General features: G+C 47.0%; 1 protein-coding gene across 8 annotated transcripts in view; it reads right to left on the reverse strand.

Annotated features, from left to right (window-relative positions):
- BAZ2A (bromodomain adjacent to zinc finger domain 2A) overlaps positions 1–26,315 on the reverse strand; it is a 70,265-nt gene that overhangs the window by 34,099 nt on the left and 9,851 nt on the right. For 2 of the 8 annotated variants that reach the window (XM_082212349.1, XM_082212344.1), the window contains exons 1-3: positions 12,685–12,882; positions 4,755–4,892; positions 1,486–2,031 (exon numbers count right to left, since the gene is read on the reverse strand). In XM_082212349.1, coding sequence (XP_082068475.1) covers positions 1,486–2,031; positions 4,755–4,890 — 682 coding nt within the window. In that variant the 5' untranslated portion in view covers positions 4,891–4,892; positions 12,685–12,882. Of the gene's footprint in view, positions 1–1,485; positions 2,032–2,674; positions 2,759–4,754; positions 4,895–5,401; positions 5,424–11,833; positions 12,018–12,327; positions 12,458–12,684; positions 12,884–26,315 lie in introns of those variants that run through there. The other 6 variants (XM_082212350.1, XM_082212345.1, XM_082212347.1 and 3 more) reach the window with 6 other exon arrangements.

A 26,315-nucleotide genomic window follows, 5' to 3' on the forward strand; every position in this document is an offset into this window, starting at 1 on the left:
CTTTTGCCTTTTGTGGAACAAAGTGTCTGCTGATGTCGCGAAAGCAAATCAATAACTTATCACTCCAGTGTACCTTCAAAGCTGCATCAGATAATGCCTTGTTGCTTGACAAAAGCACCCACTCTAAGAATAGCCTTTGACATGACACAGCAAGCTCCAAGTCCATGAGGTACTTCTGGGATTGCAAAGCTTTTTTGAGTTAAGGTCCACACGTACAGCTTATCTGTAGTCATGGTCTTTTGACACCGAAACAAAGTAAGTTACTCTGCTGCTCAAACACACCTCAGCCTAATTCCTCTTTCAAGGCTGATATGTGACTTGTATTTGCCTGAGTTCACACCCTCATTTTCCTTTCACAGGATTTTCCAAAAATCAATGAACACCAGCAGCATGGACTTGTCAGCCTCGTCCCCCTTAACTGCAGGTGCCTTCTGGTGACTTAAAGGGCAATTCATGATCAGCACAGGGCCTATATGACTGAAACTCCCAGGTATAAACTTAGGTGGGGGTAGTGGCAAAGAAAGATTGCTTCTCTGCCACCTCTGCATTTTCAAGTAGCTGTCCAGCAGATTTTTTTTCAGGTGGCAAACAGGCCTTTGAAATCTGGCCAGAGCAGGAAGGCAGCAAGACAGCAAAAGGCCTCCTAAAGCAAAGTCTGATAGGAACTATAAGTAGAAGGTTGTCTGGAATCACACTGAAGTAGACTCCATGGATACGAATAGTCCAGGAGAAGCTTCACCTCATATTAGCCTGCCCATGGACCAAGATCAGCAGGGGAGGCTCTACGTGTGATTTCCCTGCTAGGCCAAGTTCAGGGGCAGTGATGCAACAGTGTCTTCTCTTTGGTGGGACCACGTGTCTGGAATGTCCTCCCTTACGAGTTACGTCATGCACCATTATTTGCTTTTTGCCAGCAGGTAAAGACAGACCTGTCCGCCTAGGCTTTGGGAGGGTTGGGGAGGATTAATATTGCGAGTCACCAATTTGAAATTTATTTGATAGCTTTAATGAAACAGGGATGTTGAATATTCTAATTATTAGTTTTAAATATTCTAGGTGCATTTGATTTTCGAGTAGTTATCTAGTATTTTAATGATGTATATATTTCCACCCTCGGGCAAGGACAGGTTATAAATATTGTAAATATACTTTTAAAAATCCAAGTGAAGCAGGCGTAATGATTCATTCTCTCCATCACTGCTCCCTTAGCTAGAACATGCAATAGAGGAACAACCATAAAATTCTGAACTGTGGAGAATTTTAACGGCACTTGACACAATGAGCAGGATCAGCAAATCTCCATCCTAAGATGCTCTTAGATAATTACATTGTAATAAGACTCTCAGTCTAGCAAAGGCCCTGCCTTTTACCATAGCCTAATGATTAATCCAGACATGAGTGTGTTCTGGGGCAGACAGGCAGGGGTATCATATTGCAAAGGTAAGCTTCCTGAATAAAAAGTTTGGGTACCATTGGCAGTCATACCTGGCTGTGTGTTCTCCAGCTCCATGCTGCCAATCAATCTGGTGCCATTTTCTGAGACTGCCGAGGAGGTTTCCTTCACTGGCTCCTCATTGCCTGGTTCATCCTGCTGTGGTGAGAAGTCCTGGCTGCCAGAGCCAAGCATAGGGGAAGGCTGAGATGATGTGTAGAAGCTGGATGGGCCATTTTGCAGGATTTCAAAATTCTGATCATCAGGGAAAGAGTCATAGAGCTCTGTTGAATCAAAGTTAAGTCCCATGGTCCCTGGAGTGCCGTTTGCCCAGAACTCTTGCCCACTGCCACTTCCCCTCAGATTGGTGGTGTGCCCAGGGGAGCCTTGCCGATTGCCTCCAGCAATACCGTTCAGTGGATACTGGGAGAACAGTGGGCTGTCCTTGAGGTTGTTGCCATTGCCAGATGGGTACTGAGAATAGTTCCAGAGATAGTCATAAGGGTGTTGGAGGTGTGAGTTGGTTGAGGAGCGGGTCCCTGAAGTACTAGCATGAGATACAGTAGATAAGCCATTAACATTCATATCTCCATTCAAACCTGTAAACAAAAGGAAGGAAAGCAGCTATTAAAAATTCACAACAAATGCAAGGAACACTGACTGAGGAGAAAGTTCTATCCACCTCTGGGCCTGTCTCTTTTAACAAAATAGGGGTGGGGGTGGGGTGGGGAGATAAAACAAGACACAATGAAGTTGAGTAAACTGGATAAGAAATGTGTATTAACATGTACTTTGAAAAAAGATTTTTACAGTCTCTGTCCTCTTAACAGGCCTATGAGGTAGGTCACTATTCTCATTTTACAGAGGGGGCTCTGAGATTAATTCATCACTCGGTCTGGGTTTAAGATCAGCCCAAGCCAACACTCTAGCATACCTCAAGATGGTTGAAGGGACTGAATGAAATAACTTCATGAACTTTGCCCTGAGCTCCTTGGAGGGTGGGCAAGGCAAAAAGACACACGCATATCTCAGTGCATCTACTTCTCTCATATGCAGTATTTGAACCCATTCCCTTTTTTGCCAAACTTCCCCCCCCCCAATTATTTCCTCCCCTTGCCTACTGATTTCTATGTTTTTGCCACATTCTCAAGTCATGTTTCTAAGTTTTTCTTGGTAACTACAAATGATAAAAGATGCATTAGCCTTTAACAAAGGTTGACATGCCCCCCTTTCTCCCCTCACCTCCCAATGTATGTAGTCTTTTCCACCTAGTATGTCTTCAGTATGGGAAGAGCTGTAATCAGGATGTATTTTCTTTCTTGTCTTCTGGAAAAAGATGATGCTAATTTTGATCCGTTTCCATCCTTAATCAATGAGGACTGCAATGGCTGGGCTGACCTTTATAGCACTACTATTTCTGGGGTGGCTGTATCTGTACTTATTCTAAAGGTTTTTGGAGGAAATTTTATTGGAATCTGAGTGGAAAAGGTAAAATAGGTGGTAGCAGCTAGGGACTGCAAACTAGATAGGGTCCTAACAGCCAAAACGGCAGAGGCCCACTGAACAACAGAAGCAGCAACAGAAGTGGAGTGTTGGTCTGTTTTGAAGACCTTTACCCTATATGACCAGATAGACAGAATTCTAGAATGGCTACCAGCTCCTTGCAAGCCAGTGGGGAGAACATTTCTCGATAAAGAAAATGGGGTAACCCTGTTTTATTTTTTGAGCCTAGGTGGAAAAGAGGGGATATGGGGGATGATGTCTTGGTCATTGATGTAAAGATTAGAACTACTATCAATCAAAGACGAAGCAGCATTTCCATGCTCTAGAAGGAAACTGAAAAGTGTTTCATCCTCCCATACTAGTATTCAGTAGGCATCTTAAGGAGAAAAAGGCAGCCAGGTTAGGCTCCTCTTTTGAGTTAAGTGGTGTCATGACCAAAGCAGACTCTCTCCTTCCAATGTAGCTAGAAATATCTTCAACATCTATAAAGGGGGAGAGGAAAGGACAACATTTCCAACCCTCTCCTCCAAACAAGGAAGTGAACCTAAAAAAGTGTTTCTTCCTGAAAACTCTTCAATTTACAGTTACCTTCTTTATTTCTTAAAGTGCCTTCTTAAAGAGTGGTCATATTCCAACATCTGTAAATTGGGAATGTTTTCAGGAATACACACTTTTACTTCAGCAGCTTTTGAGCTTTGCCTTAGGTTGTTGCTGTTTTTAAAATATGTTCTCCAATTCCCAGCTCCTCTGCGCACTCTTTGTTAGTTTACAAGCAATAGCCTCACTTTAATATTCTGCCAAATTAATTAATTAAAATTAATAAACCTTTGGGAAGCAACACCACTACTGAAGAAATTATGCAAGGTCAGATAAAAACTGCCCACTGGGAAATGCCTTACACGGATTATCCTAAATCTTCACAAGCCCTTCCAAGCTTGCTTTAACTGAATTATAACATATTTGAAACAGCAACAACTCTTGAGCCCAGATACATGCAACTCAGCATGCTAGCAGAAACCAGCGCAAGGGTTTCCACAAGTGCAACAGGGCTTCCCCCCGCTTCCTCCCATATGCTCAAGAGCAGGGGTCAGCAACCTTTTTCAGCAGGGGGCCGGTCCACTGTCCCTCAGACCTTGTGGGGGGCTGGACTATATTTTTTTGGGGGGGGAATGAACAAATTCCTATGCCCCACAAATAACTCAGAGATGCATTTTAAATAAAAGGACACATTCTACTCATGTAAAAACATGCTGAGTCCCAGAAGGCGATTGGGCCAGATCCGGCCCCTGGGCCTTAGTTTGCCTACCCATACTCAAGAGGGTCAGGAGAATCCACAGAACAGAATATGGTGGGGGGAGGGGAGAATATTCCACCTGGCAAGAAAAAATGCTTGAACTGACAGAATGTTCAGAAGAGTGCAAAGTTGAATTCCTCCCATAAGTTCCATTCCCAGCAGGCAAACAGCACTCATCTGAGTTTTTATTCCATGACTAGCCTTAATTCTTTCTCCCACCTTTAACAGGAAGAAAAAAATATATCAGATTTTCACATCATATCCAGTTGTGCTTTCACAGTGGCCTGTGAGAATACACACAACTTTGCCTGTTGCTGTGGTATTCAAATTCCTTACACTCCTCCTGAGGCACAACCATCACCCACACAGTTCTCCTTACCATTCTGCAAAGAGATACTCAGAAAAGAAGTGGAACCTCAATCTATAAAGGCAAGGGCTAGCAGTGTTTGCTATAAGACCATGTATGATCAATGCTGATGCCTGTCACTAAGGTCAAAAGACCCAGGTCCATTGCCCCACACTTACTTTTCCCTTGCTGAGGGAAGTTCATGGGAGATCCATTTGTGTAGACATTGTCCCCTGAGGAAGGCGCAGGTTTCTGTCCTGAGGCAGCAGGTGAAGAGGGAAGGCCAGTGAAATTAAAATGGTTGTTCGCCTCCATTTCTAAGGAGAAAAGAAAATGCAAAAGATGCAACAGAAAGTTAAAGTCATTACATAGATGCTGCTTTTCACAGGCAGCAGTGAAAAAAATCCTCCAACATAACATGTTAGCCAGTGACTGAACAAAAGATACCAAGACATTTAGTGTTTTATCACATCTTATCCCAATAATCCTCAGAACAAGATACAGTGGTACTTTGGTTTACAACCATAATCAATTCCAGAGGTCCATTTGTAAACCAAAACAGGTTGTAACCCAAGGCCCGTGTTTGCCAATGGGGCCTACAATTTTTTTTTGTTCGTAATCCAAAAAAAAAAAAAAAGGGTTGTAATCCAAAAAAAGTTTGCAAACTGGGACATGCACTTCCAGGCTTGATGTGTTTGTAATCTAAAACGTATGCAAACCAGACTGTTTGCAAACCAAGGTACTACTGTATTGTAAGGTAAAACAATACTATAATCCCCATATTGCAAATGGGGGGGGGGGCGCAGGCTGAGAGAGAATGGCTTACCTATGGCCAGCCAGGTGGTGCACTAGTGATTTCCTGGCTAACACCTCAGTCTTGCAGCTACTATGCTACACTAGCTCTCAAAATTAGCAAGCAGGGCAGATGCTATACCAATAGGACAGATAGTTTAATGTCCATATATTTAAAGCCATTGTGTCCCTTTTGATAAAACCCAGGCTTTCATCAGAAACTGTGCAACTAAGTTCACCATTGACTGATTGATCTCTGCCTCTTTGGAGAAAGGGAAATGTCCCCAAACACACAATGTAAGTCCTCACATTGAAATCCTTCTAAGAAAAATATACCGTATTTCTCCGTCTATAAGACACCCCCATGTATAAGCCCCCTATTTTGGGGGACTCAGATTTAAGAAAATGGGGGGGGGGAGATGGCCCAGAGTATAAGACGCCCCCTAATTTTTGACATTATTTTTTAGGGGAAAAACCTAGTCTTATACATTGAAAAATACGGTATGTCATGAGGTGACCAGCAGCAACTATTTCAACTTATCTTGAATGGGGAAAGTTCAGCCAGGGGTTCTGAAATCCACTCAGGCACTCCATTCTAATAGCAGAATCTATTTAAACACATTTCTTTTGCAAGCTTCAGGGTTACTCTCACTCAGCTATCAAATAGCAATATGTCCACAGGATGGTTCTTAATATGTAGTTATAAAGTCCACTTGCCACACAAATAGGCCCCTAAAATGCTTTCCTTGAAGAGGAAACCTAAGGACCAAACAGTTCTGGAAAAGTGATTAAAAGGCTCCATTACTGCTGAGAAAGAGGGATTCAGTGTATTAATGCAGAGCCGTTCCTGTTTTAAAAACATTTTACTGAGCAGGCTGACTGCAAAGTCCCTGCTCTTTCCATGGCTTTCTAGGCCTCATGCACTGCATAGTAGTATGTGAAAATTCCTCATCAGATGATGCAAGCTTTACCAAAGCATCACCGCCCCCGCCTAGCTAGTCATTTTCTCATTCCACAGGGATGCAGATGAACTTTCGCCTCTCTGCAGCTCTGGGAAAAAGCCACCATTTCCTGTTACAGAAATTAATGCACTAAATAGATGCACTGTTCAAAGAAACTGGATGAAAATAAAGCAGAGGGCATAATCTCTTGGCATGGGGCCTAGTCCATTCCCTGTGTGTCCAGTGGGACATCTGTGGCTCCCAAACATGGCATTCCTACCAGCTTCAAGCAGGACCTTTCCCTCCCCACCCCTTTGAAATAGAAGACTAAAGAGAAAATGCTCAAGGCAGGTCTGGACAGCTGCCAAGGACGGCAACACATAGATGAATGAATGAGGATGGAGTTCAAGCTACAGATTCAGACCAGCCTGACAATATACATCTTCTGCATAAGTAAGCACGTACATCACAATAAGTCACCAAGGAAACTTCCTTACTAAAATAATTACGGCAGCCACAGTTTATATTACATCTTGAATCCAGAAGCTTTGCCATGAAGCCTCACTATTAAATAATACTTCTTCCACTCAAAGCTCAGAACAAACTTCAACAAACCTTTAATATGGTGTGGCATCCTATATATATATATGAGTAGGAACAGTAGAAAGAGATGACACTTGCACTTGGGCAACTCCTATGGAATAACCTAATATTAGGATACCCCTCAAAAATAATGATGGCACAGGTCCATTTACTTAACAGGAGAGATGACACCAACCCTCTCAAACAGTTCACAGTCTGAGAACAAACACATTAAAAGGAAAGTCATGGGTATCTTTCCTCCCCCTCCTGTATTTGCTTCAAAAGTTTTACTGAACCTAGTACCTACTTCATAAATTATGGCACTAAAAACAGGTGCCCATCCTGTGTGCCTCCTCAAGACAGAACCAATACAGTGGTACCTCGGTTTACGAACTTAATCCGTTCTGGAAGTCCATTCTTAAACCAAAACTGCTCTTAAACAGAAGTGTGCTTTTCCTAATGAGGCCTCCTGTCGCCGGTGCCCTTCCACTGTTTGGATTCCATTCTTAGACCGAGGTAAAGTTCACAAGCCGGGACACTACTTCCAGTTTATGGAGTTCGTAAAACGAATCATTTGTAAACAGGACTGTTCTTAAACCGAGGTACCACTGTACCAGGAATGGCTACCTGTCATGGTCAATGAACTGTCAAACCCCTCACACTGCTTATATGAAGGCTGCTGTGCCATAAGCATACAGTGAACATTAAGAATGACAGATAAAAGCTATATGGGGGGACGGGACAGAAGGGAAAATAATTGAAAGACTTTTAAGAAGAAAGCTACAAAGAAGAGGACAAAAACCACCTAGCACATTCCACAGAGAAATTTTCCCCTGCTACTGTAGTAGTAGGGACGCAGGTGGCGCTGTGGGTAAAACCTCAGCGCCTAGGACTTGCCGATTGTATGGTCGGCGGTTCAAATCCCCGCGGCGTGGTGAGCTCCCGTCGTTCGGTCCCAGCTCCTGCCCACCTAGCAGTTCGAAAGCACTCTTAAGTGCAAGTAGATAAATAGGTACCGCTTTATAGCGGGAAGGTAAACGGCATTTCCGTGTGCTGCGCTGGTGTTGGCTCGCCAGAGCAGCTTCATCACGCTGGCCACGTGACCCGGAAGTGTCTCCGGACAGCGCTGGCCCCCGGCCTCTTAAGCGAGATGGGTGCGCAACCCCAGAGTCGGTCACGACTGGCCCGTAAGGACAGGGGTACCTTTACCTTACTGTAGTAGTGGTTCCAGTTACAGATGGGTAGCCGTGTTGGTCTGCCATAGTCAAAATAAAAAAATTTCTTCCTGTAGCACCTTAAAGACCAACTAAGTTAGTTCTTGGTATAAGCTTTCGTGTGCATGCACACTTCTTCAGATACACACTACTGTAGTAGTGGTTGAAAGAGAGCTAAGCAGTAGGGTGTGGGTTCCTCCTCTCTAGGCATGTTCATTCCTTCTAAGGGGTGGGCTCCATAGCCATAAAAGTTGTAGCCTTAACTCTAGAAGCGTCTCAATATTGCTTAAAACATACACCGTACCCCCCCCCATCTGTATGCTTGGACAGAAAACATGAAGAACAGCACCTTTCCAAATGCCCTTGCACAGGGACAGAGCTTAGAAATGCCTCACTGCCAGGAAGAAAAGTGCTAGTGACCAAAATGTAAAGTCAAAAAGTCATTTAGAGAGAAAAAAACAGAATGCAGAGCTGCTTCTTTTTCAGAATCTTTATTTCTGCCAAGCTGACATACTTAGATAATTGACCAGGTCAAAATCAATCACCCTGCCCTTTTCTCCCCAGGAAGTAATCATTGTCAAAATCAAATTTATGTACACAAACCAGGTGTAAAAATAAATAAACTAAATGTTAATGAAATACGCATTTCATCCATAGCTTCTGCTTCACTGCTTCAATCTCCCTCACATCACGAAGCTTCTCTCTCCCACACACACCTCTATTACTGCAATGTCATGCCAAGCTCCACCACCTAAACTGCAAGGCTTCTGTAGCTGCAGAGATGGGGGTGGGGAAAGGCTTCTACTAATAGCAGCAGGGAAAATGCCTTTCCCTCAACTCAATATGCACTGTCAGGAATCATCTCTGCAACGCACTAAGGCCACTATTCTACTTGCTGTTCCCCTTTCAAAAAGCAATGGATCCTACCCTGACAGTGCACAGCAGCTGAGTTGAACCATAAAATTACTGTGAATATCCCTTTAAGGGCCAGGGTAGTAGCAGAAAAGGCAGCTGCTGCTCCAGCACAGGGACAAGCAGAGCTGGAGCTGAGGTGAAGTGAAGTGCTGGGAAGGCCTTGTAATTAAAGGGGAAGGCGGAATGGTTTGTTAGGAAAGAAGCCAAGCAAAATGGATGAATTAATTGCAGCCAACAAGAACGACAGAAACAGTTTAAAGGGAAGGGGTGTGGTTTGACAGGAGCGGCACATGCCAGAATAACACGGAACAGCTGATATAGACAGAGGTCCTATTTGTAAATATCTCAGACCTATGTCTCTCATGTGATCCCAGCAGAAGCAGATGTTTCAAATGTATGAAAAGGATGGAAGCAGGGAATCCTATAGCCTGAGAAAGTGGCAAAGGATGAAACCATAGTCGTTCATTTCTCCCCGTGGGCAGGGCAAGTAGTTAATAGTATGTACAGATGGGTTACAGCCTTGTCGAGTCAGGGCCTCTTCTGTTTTTAACTATTCTTAGTGAATGGGTGTGGAGTTTGATGCATGCTCATGCTCTCCAGCCACAGAAATGAAACACTCCTGTCCTAATCATAAAATAAGACCTCCTGTCCTAAGCTGTCAAAATGTGCTTCAGACAATGGGGTCAGTCCTGCTTTGAAAGTCCTACCTCCATACTTCACCATAAAATGCTCTTTTTGCCCTAGCAGAAATTAACAACAAAAACCTTGATATATTTTTTTTTACTCACATAAGTACTTCTCATGTAGAATTTCTTTTTCTTTTTACAGTAACGTATTTGTAAGACTACAAATTGGGAACAGGAGTTAAATTAGATGCACCATCTTATTAAAGTTTTCTTTTTATGAAAGAGGGAGGTCCTGGGTATGTTATGACATTTGTGAAAGATTACCATTGGCTGAAACCAAGAAGAATCTAGAACCTTTTAACCAGTAACTGTTTTTCAGTTGTTGAGGACTGCCAAGTTCTATATCTGTGCAATGCAACCAAGCCCCTGTAAATACAAAAATGTCTTAAAAGGTATGGGGAGCCTGTGGCTCTCTTGATGTTGTTCAACTCTGGCTCCTATCAACCCCGGGCAGCATGGACAACATTTAAGGATGAAGAGAGTTGTAGATCAACAACTTTAGGAAGGTCACAAGCTATGCCCCACCATCTGTGCTTTAAAATATGGGCCACGTGATTTAATTTGCAGGAAATCAAAGATGAAAAGGGATCATGGATAGACTTCTTTTAGGAAGGCTGCCATAATTTACCTCTAAATGACAATATATCTGTTAGTAACCTTACACTGTTTGGTTTTCCATGGTTATGTTGCTTCACTTGAAATCCAACAAAAAGGAAAGGGAGAATGCTCTGTGAATGCAACCAAGAATGACCCACTAACAAATACCTCAGGATAAATGGCGTACTCTAGGCAAATCATAAAATAAGTGTATACTTGAGAACTATATGTAAGTGTGACACGTATGAAGATTATTTGTGGGGCATAGGAATTTGTTCATTCCCCCCCCCAAAGAAAAATATAGTCCTACCCCCCTCCCAAGGTCTGAGGGATAGTGGACTGGCCCCCTGCTGAAAAAGTTTGCTGACCCCTGCTTTGTAGCTTCCCGTTTTGCTAAGTTAGAATATATATGACTGCCTCTTTAAATTCCATGTAACTTTTAAAAGAAGGTGGTGATAACCCTAAACTACAGGATCTTGTGCCAACTGGCTGCTGGGGAATAGGGCTAATCTAGCCAAGGAGTTTAGGGAAAGCCAGAAACAGAAACCAAATCTGATTAAAAAGGACATTTCAGAAAGCAACAAACACAGCTGCCATTTCCCGGCCAGTTCCTGCAAGGTTGGGGGAGGGAGCAGAGGAAAGAGGGCTGTTTGCATCAAGATGCTGTAAGCAGGGGAAGAGACAGCTCTGGTCTCCCACTCACCTAGCTGCCAGTCACCGGGGATTCCCTATGCCCACACCCCACCTCCACACATACACAAAGGGTTCTCTCACCCCTAACCATCATCCAGCCAAACCACATTTGCAGCCTCCCTCATGGTACTAAGATCTTGGCCTCTCAACTTCCGAAATACATGGAAGACTGCCATCAGAAATTGCCCCATACCACCTACATACAAATAACACTTCCTGTACACATGCTAAACCACCAGTATCAGAAACAGTATTTGAAGGGGACCCACAGTAACTAGTAAATCCTTCCGGTGTCCAATATGAAAACTAGGGCAAACCCAAATTTCGGTGCCATAATCCCAGATTATAATCTCCATCCACAAAGCAGAATTCCTGGGTTTTCTTCCACAGACTTATCAAAAAGGCATTTCTGTCTCCAAACACCAGCCCTGTTCAGGATATTAATGACTTGCGTATGTGCTAATAAGATTCCCAGGTACCTGCATCCTTGTTTACAAACCATTCTCTCCATAAGCGGCATCACCAAATTTAGAGATCCCTAAAGGGAAGCCAGGATTCCCGGGTCACGTCCCTACTCCCAGGAAGGGAGCGACCTTTTCTCGTCGATCTAGTGAGATCCTTAGCGAAGCCCACAGATCCCATCTTCCCACAGCCTTATCTCCCCAGACTCAAGGACCTGCAGCCCTCCTCGCCGCCATGGAAGAAGAGCTGGAGCCCAGGGAGCGGCCGCGCAAAACCGACCGCCACTCTCTCCAGGCCAACTAAGGGCACCCGACAAAACACTCAGGGCGCCTTTCCCCCAACTTCCAAGTGGAGTTAAAACACATCCAATTCCCACCTCCTATACACTAAGCCACAATGCCAACGCCGCCGCCATTCTTCTCCGGGAGCAAAACCCCAAACGCTTCCAGCCCAAAGGCCAGGCCTTGCCCTTCTTCAGTTCGCCTGCGGAGGTGAGCGAAGCGGCGGCCACGCTCCCCTCGCTCGACGCTGCCGCTACCGGGACTCGCCAGCCTCCTCCTCCTCCCCATCGACTACCGCGCCATGCCGGGCTGGGGAAGACGGGAGCCCCGCCGCATCGACGTGAGGGCGAGAGCCGGTGCCCCGCGGGGCCTGCTCCCAACTCCAGCCCGTCGTCGTCGTCGTCCCCACACGACTCCTGAGAGAAGTTGGCGCGGCGCTTCGAACACGCGCAGCCCCCGGGAGGCGTTGTGTCTTCGGCAACGGGCTTCTCCTCCCCCCCCCCCACCGAAGGAGCCTCTTTTCTCCTCAGGGCTTTTGGGGTGGGGTGGGGGGAGGGGAAGAGGAGGAGGAGGAGGCCCCCCGTCTCACCCCAAAGCGGGAGGGCTTCGTGTCCTCCCTCACACTCCCTCGCCTGACTAGGCCTTCGCCCCTCACTTCGGGAGAGAGGAATGAGGGAAACCAACCGCCGCCGCCGGCCGCCCTCCCCCACCTACGATGAAACTTGCTTCGCTCCCTCTCCCCCCCCCCCCAACACCTCACAACGACTCGGGCCAAACTTCTCTCGGCTCCCCCTCAGGGGCCACGTCTTTCTCATACGCACCTTCCCTCTCCCCCCCCCCCCCGCCGTCCGCATTTTGGTTCAGCCCCACGCATTACTCTCTCTCTTTCCTCTCCCCACCCCCACCCCGCCTCGCGCGCGCGCACCTCACACTCCGGACGCCTCACCTGAGGGAGGTGTCAGCCGGCTCTTCACATGGCCCCGCCGCGCTGAGGGAAAGGTCGGACCCCGCGCCGCAGCATGGCCTGCGGGAAAGGGTGGGCGGCGGCGGCGGCGGCCACCGGCTGAGGCTGGTGCGAGGGGAGGAGGGTGGCGCAGGCCGAAGCCGCACCAGGCGAGGCCGTCGTCGTCGTCGTCGTCTCTGGCCAGGAAGCCGAGCTCAGCCAACGAACGAGCGAAGGAGCGAGCGCCGGGGCGAGCGTCGTCGGCTGAGGCGCCTCGCCGCCGGGTCCTAGCGCCCCGCCGCCTGCGCCGCCGTGACCGCGCCAAGGCTTGACCCGGCAAACACCGCCGCTGAGGAGAGGAAGGGGAGGGCGAGCGAGCGGGGTTCCTCGGCGGGAGACCCTCCAAATAAACAAACCCGTAACCAGATGCACAAAGGGGTAGCGGGTAAAGTTGGCTGCGGAAGCGGAGGGAAAGCCCTGCAAAAGGAGTGGGTGGAATTGGAGAAAAAGACCTCTTCCTCTTCTGACACCGTGCAACTCAGCTCCGGGCGAAAGGGATGCCCACGTTTCGTATGGAAGAGGAGGATCAGGGTTCGATTCCCGGCCACGTGGGGAAAGGTAACAAGCTTGTTGTCTCCTGCTCTTCTCGAGGGTAGGACTCGAACCCGCGGCTCCAAGTTGCAAGGAAGGAGAGAGGATACCAGGAAGAACTTTCTGGCAGGAAGATCTGTTGGACAGTGGAATGGTCTGCCACGGGAGGTTGTGGGCTCTCCTTCCTTGGAGGTTATAAAGCAAGAGGTTGGGTGGCCAACAGTCATGGATGCTTTAGCTGAGATTCCTGCTTTGCAGTGGGTTGGACTAGATGACCCTCCGGGGTCTGCAAAATCTACAATTCTATGAAACCCTGCGGAGAGCCGCTCGGAGGAGCAGGCAAAACCAACCAACCAGGCCTGGCTCAGTACAGTGGTACCTCGGGTAACATATGCTTCAGGTTACATACGCTTCAGGTTACAGACTCCGCTAACCCAAAAATAGTGCTTCAGGAAGAACTTTGCTTCAGGATAAGAACAGAAATCGTGCTCCGGTGGCGCAGCGACAGTAGGGGGCCCCATTAGCTAAAGTGGTGCTTCAGGTTAAGAACAGTTTCAGGTTAAGAACGGACCTCCAGAACGAATTAAGTACTTAACCCAAGGTACTACTGTATATGGTTGCTTCCTCCTGCCCTTTGAAAATGTCTTATCCTTCAAGTCAGGGGTGGCTAACCCCTGTTGCTGAGCTGCAATACTAGACCCCCCAGGGCAAGGGAGTAAATGGGATGGAGTGATGGGAGTTGTAGTCCAGCAACATCTGGAGGGCAACAAGTGAGCCACCCTTGAGCTGAATGCACACCATATGTTTAAAGAATCCTAGGTACTGTTGCTCACCCCTCATAGAGCTACAATTCCCAGCACCCTTAACAAACTACAGTCCCCAGGATTCTTGGGGTGAGTGTCCTTTAAATGTATGATATGTACACAAGCTTGTATGCCACCTTTCTGGGCTAGCGTCCTCTCATTCCATGCTAGGGTGGGACGGGAGCGGTTAAGGATAGGCACACTGTACCTGCTCTGAGTGTCTACCTACACAGGTTTGCCGTCTGCATTCACATTACTTGGTGAACAACACAGCAGCTGTTGCAATGATTTGCATGTGTGAGTGAACCATCACTGGTTAAACGCTACTCATATATATACTTGAAACACAGCAATCTTGGTGCAGAGGCTTCGCTTTTTCAGAACCCAAACCTGGCCTTGAACTCTAGCTTGGGATTAACCTAATGCAAATGTGCTTTATGGGGATAAAAACAGGGAGAAGCCATGTAAACACTAAAGATACGGTTGCAAATCAAACTGTCAAATGATGGGAAAGCAAATGATGTGCTCCAGCTCTCAGTTTCTCTCTGTTGTTAACTTCACCTGTTCAACGGCCGCATCCTGGCATTCTGTAAACAAGTTTCAGGGCAAAACCCTAGTTTGATGTGGAGAGTCTACAGCAGGGGTGGGGAACACATAGTCCACATTGGTGGTCTCCAGCTCCTAGCACTCATGCGCAATGGTCAGGTTTAGTGAGAATTGTAGCCCACAGGTTCCTCATTTCTGGTCTAGTTGAGAGTGAGGAGCAGTGATTTTTAATTTTTTCAAGTGAGGCATGGTTGATGGAGGGGGACAATGCTAAAGCAATGAGGGAGGGAGAGCCTGATTACATGACAATAGTAGCTTCTCATTTTTTAGATGTATGACTGCTGGATTTGTGCCAGCATGGACAGTGGCTAGGAAGATGGGAATAAGGATGCTGTAGTGCAGAAGGCTCATATTGGTGCTGTGTTGTTGCTGCTGGAATGGCATTTACTAGAATTGTGGTCACCTAGTGGCAAGTGGCAAGACTCTTGAGAGTCCCATGGACTGCAAGAAGATCAAACCTCTCCATTCTTAAGGAAATCAGCCCTGAGTGCTCACTGGAAGGACAGATCCTGAAAGCTGAGGCTCCAATACTTTGGCCACCTCATGAGAAGAGAAGACTCCCTGGAAAAGACCCTGATGTTGGGAAAGATGGAGGGCACAAGGAGAAGGGGACGACCAAGGACAAGATGGTTGGATAGTCTTCTCGAAGCTACCAGCCTGAGTTTGACCAAACTGCAGGAGGCAGTGGAAGACAGGAGGGCTTGGCGTGCTCTGGTCCATGGGGTCAGGAAGAGTCGGATACGACTAAACAACAACAAATGCCGACCAACACTAAAGAAAGATTCCTTAATTCAAAGGAGCAACAAGACTAAAAGGAAGATGGTTGATACTTATAAAATTAGAGGAATGACCCAGCTCCTTGTTTTGCCCACAGATGGCAACAAAGCGAGATAGATTAATTAATTAAATTTACAGCCCACCTTTCCTTGATACCAATACCAGGGCAGGTCACACTCCAAAATAAATTACAACAACCAAGTCAATTAAAAAGCAAATTCATCAAAATACAAAACAGGTGCAGCTAAAAAACCAACAACCCAGCGAAGGCTAAAATGATCACCCACTAAAGAGTTAAGATAATTAAGATACCTGAGCAAACAAATGCTGTGAATTGACACAATAGCAATGTCAGCACCTGTTGTACTTGTGAGGAGGGCATTCCACAGACCATGGAGAAGGTTCCACCTCTTAAGGCACATGGGAAAGAGCCTCCTTAAAGCAAAGGGGGGGGGTGTCACAAGGGAAGGCAAGCTTTTCGATGTCATTGCACTCAAATAAATGGGAGGCTCTCATGTGGGAGGGTAGAAGGAAAGCCAGGATAGAATCATAGAGTTGGAATAGACCACAAGGGCCTGCAAGTCCAACCCCCTGCCAAGCAGGATGAGAACCTTATTTCTGGGGTCATTGTGGAAATATAGAAACTTGCCAGACAATCTGCAATGACTGGCTTCCAACGCTTTGAGGTAGTGACAGGTCGTTCAGCAGAGGCACGTAAGGGATGTTCCTATAAAAAAAACTGATGGAGGAAAGAAATTCCACAAGATAGGCCTTTTGATACCAGGAGGATGAAGGCGTAATTACCAAGTTACAGGGGTCAGCACCCTGAGTCCAAAAAAACAATACAATGAGGAAGAATTTCTGTAGGCTGGTGATGGAGCACGCTACATATTATTAGTTCTTTGGGCTGACTCTTCAGCTCAGGAGTTATAACATTATCTTTTGCTGCTCAATAAGTGCCATCTCTGGATGTGACCAAGAAAAATAAAGTTTATGTGCCTATCTCCCCTAAAATGTACACTCACCATGGGCTTGGGAGTTCCATCAGCATATATTTGTCTCAGCACACTTTTCTAAAAGTGAATGAGGTATTATTTGTTCCACTCCTCTCATTACACTGGTGTATATGATGTTCCTCATGCTTTTTTTAAAAAAAACGTGCCTTTGCTGCTTTGTGTGCCCACTGTGACATTTTAGTTAGTCCTAATAAAGGCAAGTGACTTTATTTTAGACGAACATTTTATACTGGTGAAAAATGACATGTATCAAACTGTAGCTGTGGGGAAGACATATGGGGGAAAGTGTCTAAATTTCGTGCTACGAAAGGTCAAGTCTCTCAACCATGTGCAATTTCCTCCAATATGTTTTTGGTTTTCCTTTCTTTTATTTTTTGGCTGCTTATATCCCCTTAGTGCTTCAACCTTTTGAAGTGTGTGTGTGTGCGCGTCCGTGTGTGTGTGTGTGTGTGTGTGCGTGCATGCGTGCTGCTTAAAAGCAAATGATGGAGCTAAACTTCCCCTACTGAGTTCCAAGTTACTGAAGACTTGATAGCCCCGATCGCAATTTTGTGGGCGGTTGCTTCACTTCATGGCACTCTGATCTGTATAGTTCTAGGATTAACACAATTCACAGGCTGAAGTACTAGCAAATCTTTCAGGGCTGGTATACTCTGAACAGCTTCTGACAAGCCTGCACAACGGACGCGTATGTTGGGCCTTCAAAGCTGTGGTGCTCTCCCCTGTGCAGATACGCTCCACTCCCTGCCAGCTCTGGCGTTGCAGCACTTGTGGTTATTAGGAGACTGGAGCTGCCAGAGCCCTGCCAGCTCTTCCTTCCCTGAGATGCAGAGGCCAGCATCAACAGAGCCCAAAAATTACATCTCTTGTGGCTACAGGACAAGCTGAGCCAGAGGACAAGGGGAAAGACACCAGAGGGCAGATGGAGGACACAGGAAGAACACACACACAATCCCACAAACAGAAGAGATTCGTAGAAAAATATATACATCCCTGTGCTCTCGCCCTGCCCAGAAAGGGCAGTAGGGAAATCCAGAATTTACAGGGAGCACAGATATTTTTTTTGGGGGGGAGGAATGAGACAGAACAAACCTTCCTCAGTTCCCAATTAGCTCCATTCTGTGCTGAATCCAGGCAGCTGAGTCAGCCAGACGCAGCAAAACAACTCATCATTGTTATCTAGCCTCAGCTCAGCCTCCCACCTCAAAGCGTTGGAAGCCAGTCATTAATTAATCATTGTTTAGGGGTTTGGCTGTGCTCTGCCGAAGGAGAAACTGAGGCACAGATTGCTGCGGTGCGGCCCAGCACTCTCATCAAGGTCTCACGCAGTCAGCAGAAGGAGGGAGACTCCAGGGTCACAGTGCTGCCTGCTCCCTCTTATCACATGCTCACCGTAGCTCTGCAGGCTTTGCTGAAAGTGTCAGTATTTGCAGTCCACTCAAGGCTGGGTGCAAGCCTTTATGGAGAGATCCTTTACCTGCAAATGTGCTGCCCCCTCCGCCACCCACCAAGCAACTTCTACCCCACGAGGCTTTTAAGACAGCCTTTGCCAACTTGTGCCTTCCAGGTGTTTTGGAAGACCACTCACATCAACTCCAGCCATCACAGCTTAATGGAATCCTACCACATACGGTAGGTCCTGGTGCTAATGGATAGTCAAATGAAACATTTGCTGAAGAACACAAAACATCATATTTCTTGGGGCTGGAGAATTAAAAGAGCCCCCTCATTTTATTTTATTTTTAAAAAACCCACAACACACCATCATTCTGTTCCCCGCTTCCACAAAACATGAAGGTGTTAAAAGCGTATTTGCCACTCCAATATTCCAATAAGGAATCCATGCTCCTGAAATCGTAATCCTCTAGCAGTAAATTAAAGCTGTCAATAAGGCCCACAGCATCACCACTATGAATCAGGCTACCGCAAAGAAAAATAAGCTTATGGTTTAGGATGTAACCCTAAATACAATTTACCTGGGAGTGAGTCCCATTTTTAACTCAGTGGGACTTGCATAGGATTGCACCGTAAGGGAGAACAGTCAATGTCCCATTGGAATCAACACTGACTTCTTTTTATTAATCTGGATTATACCTGCATCTGTACCATTATGTACTGCCCTATGTATTCTGAACTAAATACATTTGTGAACTATTGTGTAAGATGCCTGATGTGGATGATCAAGTGAAGATCACATATTTGTTGTCTGGATCCAGTAAGTTCATGAGTTGCAAGATTCGCAGTTGCAGCCCCAAAACTGAGAACGTTCATCAATATGGTGGACTATAAAGACTTATTGATAATGTAATACAGAAACTTATATACATTAAATTCAGACCTACACAAATATGTATAACTTGGTTATCACTGTATTTTAACAGGGTATCTATGCATATTCTATGCACAGCATGCATATAATAGTCCCCCCTTTTTTTGGTTGCAATGACCAGGATGGTCACAACAACAAATAAACTTTGACTTGATACCCAACATTCCCGCCCCCAAACACACAATGCAATGCAATCTCATTCAGCTATTAAAGGTAAACCCCATTGAGTTCAATGCTTCTTCCTCCCAGGTAAGTAAGTATAGGATTGCAGTTGCAATTTCGTTAAAAGAGAATATGGGGGGGGGGGGCTAACTTGCCAGGAAGCCAGGTCATCTGCCTCACAAAGAGGAAGCAATGCTTTTGAATACCAGTTGCTGGATCCTGCTTCTGGGTTTCTGCAAAGGGATCTGTAAGACCAGGATGCTGAACTAGACAGGCCATTGGCTTCTTCCATCAGGCTTTTCTAATGTTCTTACAAGCCCCCACCCTTAATGCTGACTAAGTGGTGGCAGACTGTGGCTTCAGTTATGAGGAAAAGACACTCTATGCACACACAAACGTGCCTCTCTTTATTTCATCTCATATTTCGGGACAACCGTGCTGTTGAAAAAAAAGGTCAATAGCACAAAAATCCCAGCTCTTAGGCTTAAAATACGATAATTTACAGCCCAAGTATTTTGGACAGACGTGCCATTATTTTGTTTTAACAGCAATGTTCTCTGGAGATGCAGCACATTCTGGAGTCTTGGTGCTAACGGCAAACAACACAACGTACCCTCAGTCATTCAGACATCACACAGATACAAGGGCACTGTCCTTGTAGGAGGAACACCGAGCCAGCGCCGAGTTCCTAGCTGCACAGGGTTCCAGTGACCTTGTGGGTGGGAAAACAAGGGATATCCAGCCATTTTAGGAATACACGCCTACATGATGTCACCATCCAAATACTTCCTCTCCCATGCAGATAATGTAGTTCTAGCCATGAAAACACAGTGGCTCATCTTCCAGCCTGGGGCCATTCACCACTTGCCACTAATAATCCCAGTCTGCCCAGCACCTCCAGAACCAGACTCCCTGCAGGGGGTGCTGGGATGAACCAGACAGGCCCATTAAAGCAAAAGCAGCCAGCACTCAGATCCCTTTTAACCCAATGAGTGAAGCAAGAGAAATTTGCCTGTCTCCTTTGCTGGAGGCAAAAGTAGGTTATTGAGTGAGTTGCAGAAATCTTCCTGTGTTCTCTAGCTTAGGGTGGGGGATGGAGCAGCTCTGAGAGGCTGGCTGGCTGGCTGGCAGAGGGAAACACAAAACAGATGCAGGAGAAAACCCCATCACTTTTCTTCCCCCCCCCATACACAAATATATGCCTGTCCATGCTGTGACTCAAAAGTGTGACATGTTTGGATGGAGACGTGATGCCTGTTTGCCAACACTTGTCTGTGATAACATATTTAGATCTGCACAAGAATGGTGTTTATCTTATCTTTTCCTGCTAGATTCAAGAGATCGCCCTGCAGGTTGCCAGTTCCAGAAAGAATTAAGCAAGTGAATAATTGCTTCAGAACTCGGAAGCCATTCTTTCCCAGTGCCCCCATGGCGATAATAACACTGGCCTACCATGCAGGACTGTTGTAAGGATTGCTGAGAACCAGGCAATATATGCAGTAGGTAATAACACTGAAAGGGATGCGGGTGGCGCTGTGGGTTAAACCACAGAGCCTAGGACTTGCCGATCAGAAGGTCGGTGGTTCGAATCCCCATGACGGGGTGAGATCCCGTTGTTCGGTCCTTGCTCCTGCCAACTATCAGTTCGAAAGCACATCAAAGTGCAAGTAGATAAATAGGTACCACTCCGGCAGGAAGGTAAACGGCGTTTCCGTGCGCTGCTCTGGTTCGCCAGAAGCGGCTTAGTCATGCTGGCCACGTGACCCGGAAGCTGTACGCTGGCTCCCTCGGGCAATAAAGCGAGATGAGCGCCGCAACCCCAGAGTTGGCCACGACTGGACCTAATGGTCAGGGGTCCCTTTACCTTTACGAATACTGAACCCTGGGTTCAAGTCCTTAGCCATCAAGTTCGTTGGCTAAACTTCGGCTAAGTTTCTATCAAACTGACTTTACATGGTTGTTGTGATGATAAAATTGGTTACCGGCATGCACAATACCACAGCATTTTAGAGGGAAGGCAGGAGGCAAATAAGATAAATTTAAGCTGATATATAACACAGAGGACGCATCGTTTCTTCTCCAGAAAGGATACTTGGAGTTGTAAAGTAGACAGGACTTAATCTCCTCGCTTTGTTTTATTTAGTTGCCACTCTAGATTCCATCAGATCTGTATCCAGGAATCCTAAACTTATTTGCAATCTCTCTCTGGAATACCTGATCACAAGAAAAACACCTGGTTCACCACATACCTTTCCATGTGGTACAGAATATGGCAGAGACATGGTCCTTGCACAGAGAAGGTCGCAAGCGAAAAGCTGCGTGTCTACTTTGCTCAAGAGCAGGACGTGGAAGGAAGGGCTCGGGGTTTTTTTTCTACCTGGAAATGCAGAGACAGTGTAGGATAGCCAAATATTGCAAGTGCAGACCCCAAAGCAGCCACTGTACCAGTGATTATGATGGGCTGCAGTGCGGATCCTCCTAAGGGTCAACTTATACATTATACACAGACAAGATTAAACCAACCCATCCTTCTATATGAACACTGGTGTGGACACAACCTACAGAGGAAGTGAAACAAAGGTGACGTGAAGAAACATGGAGGAGGAATAAGGAAAAACATGGGGTTTTGAGACAATGAATCAAAATCCAAGCAAGGAATTCATGCCAGAAGAAAGGATTAAATTTGTGCAAACCAGCCCCTAACTGCTGAGTCCTTCCTGGAAGCTCCAGATTTTGGACATCAAAAGGCTCAGTGTTTCTAACATGGGTAACATAACAGGTCTTCTTGTGCCTCCATCTTTTCTATCACCTTCAGAGCTGCACACCTGTTTCTAAGCATTGAGAGACAAGAGCCCTTTTCACCAGGGCCAGCCGTTTCTTTTCCTGTCCGCAACGTACGTTGTAAACCGGGCCCCTGAATAATTCATAATCACCATTATGCCATGACGTGGTACTCAAAAGGCAAAGGAAGCAGCAACTTCACTGAAGCTAAGCAAGCCTGAGCTCTGGTCTGTGTCCTTGTGGAGGCAGATTTTGCATGCCGCTTCATAAAAACTGGGAAGGCTTCTTCCACAGGGCAAATTGTGGTTTGTCCTCATGTGGTTGGTCCTATGTGTTCAGTGCCATCCTGGCTGAAAAAGACACTCGGATCGCATGCATCAAGGATGGCTAACCTACGGCTGCTGTGGGACAACAACTTCCATCTTCTCAAACCACTGGCCATTCCAACTGAGGCTGATGGAAGCTGGAATCCAAGATCATCTGGAGATCAACCACATTCCGGGCATAAACAATCCCTACTGGTACACATGTTCCTCAAGGAGTGAGTTGAGAGGGTGAAACTGAATGAGCCATCGCAGAACTCACTGCGCCTCTAACAAAATACTCTGTTCAGCTTTGAGACATCAAAGCCCTCTGTTGGGCATACGTCAGAGGATGGGGCATCACATGGCTCAGTCGGTAGAGCATGGGACTCTTAATCTCAGAGTTGTGGGTTCAAACCTCACGTTGGGCAAAAGATTCCTGCACTGCAGGGGGTTGGAGTAGATGACCCTCAAGGTCCCTTCCAACTCTACAGTTCTATGATTCTCTGCCCCCAATGTTGTATGGTGTTGTTACTCCTGACCCTAATGTTCACACTTTTAAGTGTGGACATCTGCAAAGGAAAGTCCACTTGCAGAAACCTGTAAAACATACAGGCTTACCATGCATTCTAGAACCCAGCATGAAATCCAGAACACATGAAAACCTGTCTATGTGTGCAGGCTTTGCTTTCTGTGCTTTTTCGTGGCATCTGTAGCTGATATGTGGGGGCTGAGTGGGGGCTGCAGGCCCTTGCAGGGCAGGATGGCTTTGCAGCTTCTATGCTTGAAGGAGGTCAGTATGTTAAGTCATCAAGCGATGAGAAATCAAGCAACGTTACGTGCATGTGTGAACCAGCCTCCCTCCCCACAATAATATGCTGGGGCAGACCGCAATCTCTTGTAACGGTGGAGAAAGGGGGCCACTCTTCAGAGTAACGTGCTACAAAATGCACGCAGAACATTGGATCTGACAGCTGCTCAGATCTCCTCCCCTCCTCTCTGCGACACAAAAAATCGGGAAAATCCAGGTGTATGGCAGCCCAAGTCGGCAGTTCCGTTTCCCCATAAAAATAGCTCAAAATTGCATTTTTTTACAAAAGCGATCTTGCCCAAAAAGCTCAACAGCTTTTCTGTCTGAATTTTCACTGCTTGAAATATGGCAACCCTAGACAAGACACAGCAGGCCTCCTCTGACTGCTGAGAGAGCAGAGGGAACTGCTGCATTTTTATACTCTTTGCAAGGACCGCCCTTGCCTGTCCCCTTCTGACCTGTGACCTTGCTGACTGCAGGTTGCCCAGTGAGAAGGAGGCATCTTCTATAGAAGGGGAATCAGTTTTTCGCCCCAGCCTGCGGACAGTACTCCCTTCTGGGCAACCTTCCCCACATGCCAGTGGCGGGCAAGACCAGTGGGGTGGAGAAACAAATGTAAATTTTAAACTTTGGACAGTTGGCTTGCTTCTACAAGCAGAAGGCATTGTCACAGTTCAAGGACACAATACAGTCTCACAAAAACACTGGTTTTGTGTTTTGTGTGTGTGTTTTGCAAACTGGGGCCAGTGAGGGTTGTGTCCTTGGGAAGATTTCCAAAGGTCAGATATAGAGAGGCCTGTATTTGGCTCCCAAGCCTGAGGTTTCTCACCCTTCTAGGGTCAGGCTGATCTAAAGCAGAAACCTGGATTCAGTTCTGAGACCCTCTTGTTGAGCCTTTCCCCACGAGGTGCCCACCAGTCGTTTTAGACTACAACTCCCATCACTCCCAAACAGCACTGATGGGAGTTGTAGTCCAAAATGTACGCAAGGGCACCAAGTGGAAGAAAACTGCTAGAGCTCAGTCTTGGTCCTTCCAGAGACCAAAGGCATCCTTTGTCCTTGGTTCAAACTCAGCTATGACCTTGCCAGATGGCTTTATGGGAGTCACTGTACTCCAAAGCCTCAGCTTTCCTCCATTTGAAATGCAGGGGTGATAATAATGACCTAGCCTCCTGGGCTGTTGCTAAGGATTACTGGGATTGTGTGTATATCACCTCCATGCACCCGAAAAGTTAAAGCTTTCGAGAAAGGCTTATCACCAGGCTAACTCCAAAAGTTTAGGGCTGAGGGCCGAGGGAGGTTTCTTGTGTCACTAATTCTAGGAACCTAGGGCAGAGTATTATGCCCATTTAGCAGATGGGGAAGTCAGCCGGAGTGTGACATCATACCCTCCAACATTTCTCCAATGAAAATGGGGGCTTTCCCCAAGGAAAAGCGGGACATTCCGGGATCCAATCAGAAACCAGGGCGGCTTCTGAAAATCCGGGACTGTCCCTAGAAAATAGGGGCACTTGGAGGGCCTGTGTGGAAGACCCGGCAAGTAGTGCAGAACAGAACCCAAGTTGAGAAGTGAACCTCTGGATTAAAGGAATGAGGCAATCTGAGGCACAGGCGAGCAGTTTCGAGGTGCACTCCTCCTGCAAGTGGGGGAATCCTTCATAGAGGCTCTTTCCTGGCGAGATCCCTTGGGGTTCCCCCCTTCCTCTCCCAGAGAGAGAGAGAGCTTTCTTCGCCAGCCGCCCACGCCGCATCATTCAGCCACCCGCTTCGCAGCCTCTGCAGACAAGCCGACCGCCCTCCTCCTCGGGGCACGCCGCTGCCTTGCCATCTATTTCCTCGCTCCCTAGGAGGATCGAGAGAGAGGGAGATACAGGCGGGGCCGAGGAGAGAAAGCAAAGCATAAGAGGGGGGGGTAGGCTTGGGAAGATGGCTGGGGATCAGCGGGAATCAAGAGCTTCGCCGGCCTGCGCTTCCCATGTCCTGCGAAATGCGCGCAGCGCTGCTCCTGGGTGGGTGGTCGGTGGTGATGGTGGCTAAGGACGAAGGTGGGCTGGACAGATCTAGATTGGTTCTCCCCCTGGCGGCTTGGAAACTCCTCCATCCCCCCCTCCCTCTCTCCCTCTCCGCTTTTGTGTGTCACAGGATCTGGTGAAAAAGCAGCCGCCCACACCCGCGCATACAAACAAACAACCCCCGGAGGCCATTGGAGGCTGCGCGCCCTGCACGGTGCGGCACTGCTGCAAGGTGCAGGCGAGGAGAGACAGATGGTTGGGGCTTTTGTAAAGGGAGCCCCTCCTCTTCCCCAGCTGCTGGAGCCAAACACTTCCTTTTCCATGCAGCCAAGAAGTAGCAGCAGCAGCAGCAGCAGCAGCAAGCAAGCAGGAGGGCGGGCGGGCGAGCGCGCACACACACTTTTCTCCTCCAGGCCTTCAGCCAGAGCAGTCGTCTCTCCTCTTGCCTGCTTGTGAGTCACACGCAGGGAGAGAGAGAGAGAGACAAGCGTGACAAGCATCCCCGCCCCGAGCGACACCGTCTGATTGAGAAAGAGGTTGCCCTACGCACAAGGGCACTTAAAAAAGAGAGAGAGAGAGGCCAGCAATGCATCCGAAATAAGTGGATCGGGTTAGCACCCCTGTTGTTGTTTAGTCGTGTCCGACTCTTGGTGACCCCCTGGACCAGAGCACGCCAGGCACTCCTGTCTTCCACTGCCTCCCGCAGTTTGGTCAAACTCAGGCTGGTAGCTTCAAGAACACGGTCCAACCATCTCGTCCTCTGTCGTCCCCTTCTCCTTGTACCCTCCATCTTTCCCAGCATCAGGGTCTTTTCCAGGGAGTCTTCTCTTCTCATGAGGTGGCCAAAGTATTGGAGCCTCAGCTTCAGGACCTGTCCTTCCAGTAAGCACTCAGGGCTGATTTCCTTCAGAATGGATCGGTTTGTTCTTCTTGCAGTCCATGGGACTCTCAAGAGTCTCCTCCAGCACCATAATTCAAAAGCATCAATTCTTCGGCGATCAGCCTTCTTGATGGTCCAGCTCTCACTTCCATACATCACTACTGGGAAAACCATGGCTTTAACTATACGGACCTTTGTTGGCAAGGTGATGTCTCTGCTTTTTAAGATGCTGTCTAGGTTTGTCACTGCTTTCCTCCCAAGAAGCAGGCGTCTTTTAATTTCGTGACTGCTGTCACCATCTGCAGTGATCACGGAGCCCAAGAAAGTAAAATCTCTCACTGCCTCCATTTCTTCTCCTTCTATTTCCCAGGAGGTGATGGGCCCAGTGGCCATGATATTGGTTTTTTTTGATGTTGAGCTTCCAACCATATTTTGCACTCTCCTCTTTCACCCTCATTAAAAGGTTCTTTAATTCCTCCTCACTTTCTGTCATCAAGGTTGTGTCATCTAGCCATCAAAGTTGTGTCATCTACCTCCCCTAGGTAAAGGTTAAGGGACCCCTGA

Source organism: Podarcis vaucheri (assembly GCF_965113315.1).
Source record: "Podarcis vaucheri genome assembly, chromosome: 2".
Lineage (NCBI taxonomy): Eukaryota > Metazoa > Chordata > Lepidosauria > Squamata > Lacertidae > Podarcis > Podarcis vaucheri.